Source organism: Chiloscyllium plagiosum, unplaced genomic scaffold (assembly GCF_037043375.1).
Source record: "Chiloscyllium plagiosum isolate Xiang-an unplaced genomic scaffold, Cpla_swu_hap1 HiC_scaffold_35, whole genome shotgun sequence".
NCBI lineage: Eukaryota > Metazoa > Chordata > Chondrichthyes > Orectolobiformes > Hemiscylliidae > Chiloscyllium > Chiloscyllium plagiosum.
Genome location: NW_028270173.1, coordinates 35006772 through 35017951, shown reverse-complemented (window position 1 = coordinate 35017951; position 11180 = coordinate 35006772). Strand labels below are relative to the sequence as shown.

General features: G+C 37.2%; 1 protein-coding gene across 1 annotated transcript; it reads left to right on the top strand.

Moving 5' to 3' along the window:
- The first annotated feature begins 3120 nt into the window (after positions 1–3120).
- LOC122541238 (muscarinic acetylcholine receptor M2-like) lies at positions 3121–4536 on the top strand. The gene has a single exon (XM_043677855.1). It carries the CDS (start codon positions 3121–3123, stop codon positions 4534–4536), a length of 1416 nt encoding a protein of 471 aa, XP_043533790.1.
- The last annotated feature ends 6644 nt before the right edge of the window (positions 4537–11180 follow it).

Sequence of the window (11180 nt, the reverse complement as noted above, 5' to 3'; positions counted from 1 at the left end):
TGGAAGCAGTGAAAGAAGGTATTGCACTGAAGCAAGAGGAATGCAGGAGAATTGCTGCACTGAGATGCCAAAATGATATCCTTGTCGATCTCCCTCCATGGGGCAAAATTTTCCACGCCACTCTTTTGCTGTACACCTGGCTTATGTTCTATTGTGGAATGATTAATTTTACAAAAAAAAGATAATCTTGCCATTGATACAGAATTTCGTTTGGACATTTGCTGTGTGAAAATTAGCCGTTTTACTTCTTTTTTCAACATTGCCATTGAAAACGTAGTTAATTCACTTTGGTGCACTTTTGAATATCCTATAGCCCATGGTGAATGCTCTAATTATCGATTTTTCATGGCATGTGGAAAGGTAATAATTTGGTACCCGACTGTAAATATTATTGAATGAAGGCATTCATAATGAAATGTCTGAAATGTCGACTGTCCTGCTTCTTGGATGTGATCTGACTTGCTGTGCTTTTCCAGCGCCGCAATGTTTGGACTCAAATTCTCCAGAATATGCAGGCCTCGCTTTCTCCTTTTCCTCACATGTGCCGAACTTCCTTATTTATAATTGTTTTTACAACTTCATCTTGCCGCATTTTTTGTTTGAAACATTTCATAAATGGCAGATTAAAAGTTAGATTGCAGAGACTTGATATTTGTTTTTCATCAGAACCTTGAATACACATAAAGTGAGGCATTAAAAATACAGCAAAAACATATTTAGCATAATTTTAAAAGCAGAAGCTTCAGCTAAAATTTCTATTATTGTAAAACTTGCATTACTTTTTTAGCTTTGAGAAGAAATAGCAACAGAAATCTTATCCTTGTATGGCATATCCTCTTTCATAAAATGTTTATAACTATAACAATCGAAAAAATATACTTTGTTAAAGTTTCATTAATATGCCACTGCCAGAAATTTGAATTTCGTAACATCAAATTCGAATACTCTTCCTTTGAGAGTTGTCTCTCTCCCACACGTTTTACTTTGGCTTCACAATTTTATCAGAACGAGAAGTTATCAATTATTGTGTCTGTGAGCTGATCTTAATACAATGCATATGTTCTTCTTTCTCAACTAACTGAAATAACTGCCTTTCCCAGTCCTCTGCTTCAGCTCATAGATCTGATGCACAAAGTTAAGGGAATCAAACAAATGTTTGAAAATATTCTACCATTACCAGCTAAATTTTCGCTGAGTATAAAGTTATTTTAACACGAATTCTTCAACTAACGGACTTAAAATCTTTTGAGACAACTTTTCAACGTCACTCAACAACTCTTCATTCATTTCAACACCAGACATTGACGATGAATTATATTTTTTGATAGTACTGAATTCAAATACTGCTGGAGAAATGAAGATTGCATCGAAGCTCTTTTTTTTAAGTTCACTCACCAGGATATATCGCACCAACAATAATTTCAGGTGAACTATCACTCTCACTGAATAAAAAGTGTGATGTTTCGCGACAAAGGAACAAGGGTTAGCAGGGGATGTGCCATAAAGTATATATCAGTTATAGATGATTGACACCTAACTGGCAGAACATTTTATAAAATTCAAGCTGACATGTTTTTTTTTGTTTGGGAAAAAAAGAAAATGGCCATTTTCTATGCAAAAATAATAAAAAGGACGAATATTATCTCCATGGGGAGAATTTGAAGCAGACTTCTGATGTGCCATAGGTTCTGGGTGTCTCATGCTTGAATCGCCAATGTCAGTCAGGAGTTACAAGAAGCAATTTGGGAAGGTATTGCAAATTTATACTTGCTGCCGAAGCGAGTGGCACACGAAATTGAAAGATTAAGCTTCGTTCTGCAAGGCATTGGTGTAACTGTATCTACTGTGCTGTGCATAGCATTGCTCGCCTGCTAAAGAATGATACAAATGTGTTAGAGACAGTTCTGAGAAGGGTCACTAGATCAATAGCTGAAATGAAGGAGAGAATAATGAGGTTGGTTTTCTAAGAAGGAAAAATTGGACAGAGTAGAACTATCTACTGAATTGTAGAGTCTACGATTTGGACATTTAAAATGCAATCCCCATTCTGTACTTCCCCATAGACACACACACATACATATACTCACTCACACACGTGAGAAACTCACATCCTGATGAGCTGGGGAAGAGAGAATCTGAATACTTCTAATGTGAAAGCACCGACATTCTTGTGAAGCAAAGACGGAAAATTACATCAATAGTAGGCAGGCGTGCACAAAGGATCAGCCATGCTATTATTGAATGGCAGAACAGGCTAGGTAGTCTGAACGCCCTCCGCCTGTGGCTAATTCATATTTTCACATCTGTCTGTGCCTTAAGAAATGCACCAAAGAATCCCCGTCAGCCATTGTAATAACTGGAATGCTCACTTTTTTAATGCCCTCTGGTAATGCGCTATTCTACAAAGAAATTCTGCCTTTATATATCCTCTGCATTGTCATCAATGCAATGACATTGTTTCTGTAATGTATAGAAATGAAAATATTCCGCAAACTGTGGCAGAACTAATGAGTCATATAGTTCCAGTTTAACATTCCTGCTCTTGCAGTTTACACCACAGATTATGAATATAATGAGCAAATATGCATGATTCAATTACCTTTTAATTTTCATTGCCACAGTCAGGTATGAGGAGTACCGAGTGATGTGAACAAATCAGTTCATCTAATCGAAGGCATAGGTCAAATTCCGTCGGGTAGGTATTTGAATCTACAAAAGGAAAATGCAAAAAATAACTTCTTAAATATCGACTATAATGTTATTCTCTAAATGGTGATCACGAAGTTGTCATCATTTGTTTTAAAATGCCAGTTTTCCAATATCTGCCAACATATTGAAAATCTGTCATATGTCCAACTCAAATGACATGCAACTGAAAGTGAGTTTCAAATATTGAACGATGTGGAAACGTCCATTTAAAATAACACTATAAGAACACAAAATCTGTAAAGCTTATGAGAGCACATTTTAAAAGATCTTCCTGATTGAATTTTAAACCGAAAAGATGTTGTTTCTTTTTTAAATGCACAATATTTATTTTCTTTTTCCTAATCCTTTGCTTTTCTCATATGCTTTATCATTTATGCCTTATTAGTGCTAAGTATAGATCAGAGGAGACTTATGGCAAATGGAACAGAAGCAACTCAATCTCTCAGCAACTTAACGGACTTGTCTGCACCTGCAGGATGGTGCGCTTACAAAACGGTCGAAGTGGTCTGCATTGTGATTGCTACAGGAGCATTAAGTTTGGTGACTATCATTGGAAACATTCTGGTCATTGTTTCTATCAAAATAAACAGACAATTACAAACTACTAACAACTACTTTATTTTCAGCTTAGCCTGTGCTGATTTGATCATTGGGGCATTCTCTATGAATCTTTACACTATTTATACTGTAAATGGATACTGGCCTCTGGGTCCAGTGGTATGTGATTTATGGCTTACTGTAGACTATGTTGTCAGTAACGCCTCTGTTATGAACCTCCTTATCATAAGCTTTGACCGCTACTTCTGTGTGACAAAACCCCTTATCTACCCAGTGAAACGAACAACGAAGATGGCAGGGATGATGGTTGCGGCTGCATGGGTGTTGTCTTTTTTCCTGTGGGCTCCTGCCATTCTCTTATGGCAGTTCATTGTAGGTGAGCGGGTTGTCGAAGAGGGCGAGTGTTACGTACAGTTCTTCTCAAATCCACCTGTCACTTTTGGCACTGCTATAATTGCCTTTTATATCCCAGTTACCATAATGGCGATTTTGTATGTGTACATATCTCGTGCCAGCAAGAGTCGAATGAAGGATGATAGAAATCATTCTGAATTATGTAAGGCAACTGTTACTCCAAGTGTAGTGAATAGCAAATTAATGAAACCAAACCGCACCAAAACAACAAATACTCTTGATGATTTGTTGGAGGTCAACATGAAACCTGACACAATAAGTAATGGAACATCAGGTGCCAGTTGGGTTCAAAGAAAAGCGGAGGCACTTTCCAGAGAATCTGACTTACTCAACCTGGCGTCATCAAATGCGAACAAGGAAAACGCTACACAAACGGGCACCAATTGCTTTACTGTATTTCACAATTTCAGGTCAGGCAACTTGACATGCTCTTCAATTTGCAGCAAATTTCAAAAGAATGATGTCTGTGGCATCAAGAAGCGAACAGTATCAGGGTTAAACATCAGGAATAGGAATGACAGAGAGATAAGAACAACAAATAACATTGTTAATGTGACCAGAACACATGTTAAGAGGGCAAAGGGTGCTGTATTACGAGAAAAGAAGGTAACTAGGACCATTCTGGCTATTCTCCTGGCCTTTATAATTACATGGACTCCGTACAATGTCATGGTTCTCATGGATACCTTCTGCTTAATCTGTGTCCCCAGCATAGTTTGGAACATCGGATACTGGCTCTGTTATATCAATAGTACACTAAATCCTGCCTGCTATGCATTGTGCAATATGACCTTCAAGAAAACGTTCAAACATCTTCTCCTGTGTCAGTGCAAGAATATAAGTGCAACAAAATAAGACGTCAATAATAATCACAATATAGCAAACACTTCTTTAAGTTACATCCAACCATAATAGGAAACTTCAAGCTCATTTGGAAAGATTATGAGTCAAGTTAATATGCTTATATGCCATAATGTCAGCATAGTTGAATTATATCAATCGAAATGGTAACGTGTCTTCTGAAAAAAAAGTCTGTATTGAATATCGAACATATGTATGAGTACACTGAAATGCCTTTGCCCAATGTTGTGAGCATCAATTCATGTAGTGTCTGATTTTTATGTTGAAGAGCGTTTACTTTTCAAATGAAGTCATTATAAATACTTGCAACTGACCCTCCAGTGATTGTATAATGGCGAGTTATTGCTGTTTATCTCCATTCACTTTGATGTCTTTCTTGTGGATTGGTATGACGTTAACATTGCAGAGTTCGATCTCCCTTTTGTCTGGTACACTGGCGAAAGTCATGAACCTTCCTTTAATTCCGTCAAATCAGGAAAAACACATCCTGATGTAAACGAGAGCATTTCTAACAAGTCGATTTGAGCTGCTGAGGTTGCAAATAATGCATTGTTTTGAAAAAAAGAAGGAAAATAATTATTTATATTCTAAACATCACTCTGTCCTCCTGACTTTCTCAGAATTTGTATTCAAATCCCTGCTGATGACAATGTTGCAAGAGTTACCTCTAATGATTTTTTTATGTGCATCTGCTTTAAACACTCTCTCCAAACTATTTAGATTGTAGCAATTCTGAGTTCAATTCTCACTTATCACGATGCAATTATAAAAAAATGAGCTTGATTTGAATGGATAAGAATGCAGCCATGTATCTATTTGTGGTCCAAAGCCTCGTGTGTAAAACATAAAGTAAAATAATGCCACTACATATTGTTTTAGATTTTTTTTTTCTGATAATGTCTGCTCGGTGACTGAATATGTTCGACTGCATAAGTCAGCTGAGGGTAAAAACACTTTCATTCTGTTTCTAGGATTAGCTCCTGATCATTACACACGAGGTCTATTTTTCTTATGTTTTCCAACTGCAAAACACAATTATCGAGCACCTGCAATGTAGGTATGAACACTTCACAGCTCAATAAGCAGACCCCAATATAAGCAGAATCTGATTCTAATCACGCTACAATCAAAAATGCGCTTACTTAAACTAGAATTCACATTGCATGTACTTAACAGTTGGATGCATGCTGGCGTTCGTTTTTCAATTTCTGCCATGACCCATGGTATTTCCTTTGGCATGTAGTATGTCCAATTGAGGCTGAATTAAACTAATTGCCAGAGACTCTCCAAACAAATGATTATGAATTCACACATTTACAAATAGGGCCAAAATATTGTCATGAAGCGCTTTCCAAGCATATGTTGACCTCATTTTCAAATTCTAAATCTCATGAGAAATCAGAACAAAAACAAAACGGTGCAGATGCTGGAAAAGTGAGATACAACGCGAGGAAAATGCTCCAAAGTTGCGACACAGTACGTGAAGAGACAATCATAGTTATTTGTGCTAATAATCCCATTCTGTTCGAGGCAAAATTAGTGTAATAGAATTTCTCAGGAAAATTTGTTTCTCGATGGTCCATTTCTTAATTTAATGATTACACTTTTCATGACACAAACCTGCCTTTCACAGTTCGCTGTTTCCTTAGCTGTGCACACTCAAAAGTGCCACTAAGACGAGTGACTTTCAATTTAATTGATGATGAGCAACAGTTTTGGTATGTCACAGTACATAGCTCCAGTCATATGCATTCAGAGAAAACTATTCAGGAAGTGTCTGTCACCAGAGAGTACGTGTGCTGTTTGAGAGGGATTGGAAACTTGATGGAATGCATTTCATTATTCGGAATGTCACTTCTTTTCAGCCACATACTCCTATTTCCAATTTTTAGAATTCTATTTCGGCATCAGAGGCAGGTGATATTCTACTTCTGCTCAGGATCACAAAACCAATCCGTACTACCAATCACAATTTCGTGAGTACCTGCAGTGACATTGTGAGCCACTTAAGTTTCTTTCTCATCATCTGCATATCTAACCACAGCTGCAGATATAAGAGCATGAAAACTTGTCGTACGAATAGGCATTTCAGCTCCTCGAGTCTGTTCTACCATTTGATACAATCATAGATTATCTCATTTTGACCTCAACTCCACTTTCCTGCACGCTCTCCTTTACTTTTTAAACCATTACTAATTGAAATCTATCAGTTCCTTTAATCTACAGCGTCCCAGCAACCACGGCACTCTCAGGGTGTTGACGTCCAGAGATCCATGCTCCTTTGAGAAAAATAACTTCGGTTCATCTCTGTTTGAAATCTGCCACACTCTATCTAATTCTACATTGCTCCACAAGGGCAATCATTCATCTAATTTGTCAATCTCATTTACCATCCAGTATACGTAAGTTAGATCACCGCTCATTTTTCTAAACTCCAGAGATATTTGGTCAAAACTGTTTAATATTTATTCAAAAGATAACGTTTGGCACTGAGATCCAATTGAAGCTATTGAGATTCCCAACACAGAGTCTGTAAGCAAAGAACAAAATGTGTACAATTTGGTGTCTTTATCCGTGTGGAATTTTGTTCAGCATCCTGAATCACGGATGGCCTCCCAGTTTATCAAGTGAGCACACACTGCCACTGAGCAAAACATTATTCGGCAGAGGAGTGACAAACTTCTTGGAGTGTGTACACACCTCACTGAGCCATGTTGTGACTTCAGCCAGAAGTGGTGAAAAGAGAAGGTTGGGAGTGTTAGAAATGATTTGTGCAGAAGGTGGAATTTCGCCGATTTGGAAGAAACTGTGTGACATATTTCCTGGAGGAAAATAGGTGGAGTTTGCTTGTGTATTTTTGCAATTGTTATGTTTTAATGCGAAAGGAGAAAATTGTTTTAGCTGAAGGCATTTCAGCTCCTCGAGTCTGTTCTACCATTTGTTACAATCATAGATTATCTCATTTTGACCTCAACTCCACTTTCCTGCACGCTCTCCTTTACTTTTTAAACCATTACTAATTGAAGGCAATTACTGTGCAGAATGGTGGGTATGTTTTCATTTCCTCAACTTCTTTTTTCTCCTTTTTTTAATTTTGCATTATCCCACAGATGGAACAAAAACTACATTTACCAACTTAATTCATATCTGCCTGTTTATAATAGTTTCTTGTTTCATTTGTCCAGAGAATCTTTTCTTTGTAAACTTCGTCTTACTACAGACTGTCAGATACTGCAGAAGAACTTTTGTGATGGATGGAGGATTGCAATATTTACTGAAGAATGTAGATGGTGGAGTGGACCAGACACGTGAGCCACAAATGGAGATAGGCAACATTCCACCCGTTACCTCGTGGGACCAGTGATACACCTGATGTGGAACTCATATGAAATTTAACCCTCTTTAGTTATGCAGATGGTCTTTTTTACAAAACCAATCGGATTCAATTTGGAACAACCATTTGCCCAAAGATTTGATCTCTTCTGCACATCAGTTGTAGATCCTTTGACCAGAGTACAATCATGGATTCCTTCATTGGTTTGAGGGGTGTCAAGGGTTTCATATTGACCAATCAATAAGTTTGTGTAGATTGTTTCTGTGAGAATTAGGATGAAAAAGCAAGTGAGAAAAATACGTGTGCTTCATATAGGAGTGGAGTGAACTTAAATTATAGCTTCAGCAAGGGATGTTGGAGAAGAAATTGAGCCATGACTGTATCTTTTTATGGCATTACTTAAGCAGCTGGTGATACCGAAAATTACATGAATGACCTTTGAATGGCCCTGAGTTCTACCTCTGAACTCCAATGCTTGGGTTCAAGTTGCACTTGTTCCAGATATGACATCTCTGCCCAGATTGATTTCAAACACACTGTATTTAAATATCGTAATAATATTATCTCTCTGCGGGGTTTCTTATACCAAATGAAAATACAAACTTCTTGACTGATGATGCGTTCAGAGGTGATTCAATCCATCATTAATCTATTCCCCTAGCAAAACCAAAGGTGGGCCACTGTCGAGAATTTTCGTTACACATAGCAGTGCTGCAATTCCAGTGATTTCCAAATTGTAGAAATCTGTCATTTAGTAATAAGATAAAGTAAAGACATTGTAGACGTTGTCGTTGACTTGGAAAAAAAGTCTGTTCACTGCAATTTTGGAAAATTACAAAAGCAGCCACAGCAGGACAGAAGAATTTGCATGCCAAATAATTATTACATTCACAATCAGGAGGTGATTTTAACAAAGTTAATTCTCTACATATGTTGTGAAGAATAATTGTTGATCTTTGAATGTGAATCCGGGATATGCTCAAGTTAAGCATCCCACTCAAATTTTAATGTAGTTGCACGTAGGTGCACCTGTTATAGCAAGGGTGTATGATTGTACCACAAAGAATTAGCCAACGCAGATAATGGACTTCAAAAGCAATACAGTTTGACATGCAGAACTTGATGTGCCAATTGACTAACGCTGCAGATCCTGTAAATTGCACTCACACTGTTTTTTTGTGAACATTATGATGGGCACTTAAGGATATTTGTGCAAAATGACAGTATATTGTGGTGAGGTTCAAACAAGGAGTTAGAGACTGTATTTGTCAGCATAGAGGGTGTGCCGCAGTAGAATAGAAGCCATCATCTGTGCATGCTACAGATATATTTATCAGAATACGATGGACAATTTTATAATAACAAGTCATTCTAATATATTTTCAGGGTTTGAAAAGGAAAAAGTATCATGCTAATAATATTTAACTGTTTGTCAGGTTTCACAGGAAATTGAGTCTGACCACGGATCTTCTTACTTTCCTCCCCCAAAATGTATTGGGATCAATGCTGTAAAATTCACCAGGTTTTCGTTGTACCTTTCAGTGGACCAGCAAAAGACATAAATTTTGTTTCAAGCTTGTTGAAAAATGTTAACTATTGCTAGAGATGTGCAGAAAATAAAACAGTTTTGAATGGATCATCGGCAGCACACTTCCGTATCCATCTTGAATCACCTCATATTCTGGCAGAAAAATATAGGCTCAAAGGATGCTTAGAATGCAGCCATACTAAGGCTTCTTTGCTAGGGACAAGATAGGCAAAGCGGGTATACAAGACTTAAGCAATACAGAAAGGGAAGTCATGATAATCATTTTGGGAGAGAGGGACGACTGAAGGTTTGAGTGAAGAATCATCACTGGCCCTACTGTCAAGAGAAATGAAAATATGTCGCCCCTTCATCATTTTGTTAATTAATTTGGTCACAGAAACGGTAAGTTTTCTAACACCTTTCCGCATATTTGATCAATCACCGCAGCAGTGAAAACTAGGTTGTCATCTATATATAATGTTGTTACTTCAGAAGAAAGGAAATTGCGAAATAAAGACAAACAAACTGAAATACATACTGACTAGTTTTAAACAGGTCAATAGAAATTCCAAAACAAGACAAGTTAGATCTAGTTCGAGTTGTAAGTCAGAGTTCAGCTCCAAGTTATCGTGAAATAAATATGTCTGATGAGGTGACAGTTTCAAATCTTGGTCAACATTAGTATCATTCCTTGTTCAAGAAATCGCTGTTCAGACTCAAGCCTAATCACGACCAGACATTCGAAATGTTCTTGTCTATGAAATATGAAGCCAATAGTCCCTTTTAATTTGTGAATCAATTAAAATAAATCAAGGACTTGTTTCACGTTTGTGTTGGAAATAAACTTTATTTTTATTCTGCGAAGGAAAAAGAGAGCTTCATGTGAGAAATATTTTCAAAACGCATTGAAATCATACAGGGAAAGTGAAATGTTAGATACTCCATATAAAAGCAACGGAGAGGTCTTTGGTGTGCAAAGATCGAAGAGTAACTTCAGTTGACGGGCAGATACGTAGTTAAATATCAAACAGAAAATCATCTAGATCCACTTGTATTCCTCTGATGCCAGTTGGGCGGACGCTGAAGTTTGCTGTCTTCCTAATTATTGAATTTATTGAAGAGTATGATATTATCATATTTGCAGCACAGATAGGAAACACATCCCATTATCATGAGATGCCATCTATTCTATTCTAATTACGCTATTAAACACATGGAAATTAATCATTTTTGGTACTGAAAATGGGCATCCAAAAGTGTGATATCACATTGCTTCACTTCTATTTGGAGCTTCTGAAAATCTCGCATCTTTCTATGTAGTATTCTGTCGTGTGCATTTCACATAAGTATCATTTCCCTTTCTTTTAATTTTCTGTACTTGATATCGTGTTCAATTTACTTTACTCCCTTCTCTAATTTGCATTTATAACCTCCAAATCCTTTGGTCGATGTGCATTCGCTTTCATTGTTCATTCAAGTCCTGGATTTCTCATCAGGATGAGCAGCTGAGGACGCACCAATGTGAATGCTTAAAATAGCTCTCCGAAACCTGAATGGAACAATGTTTTATTACACTGGAAGAAAGGGAAAATGAATATTTTATGAAAATTGCACTGAGTTGGAAATTTTGCAGGCGTGTGAATACTGCAGTAGGAAATAAGTAATGCCTGGTATTAGTTGAGGCACGAATGTGTAAAAGGTAGGGGTAATTTAACGCTGAAGAATAATGGAAAATGGTGAGTTGGTGAAAGGAGAAGGGAGAAGGTATTGGGGAAA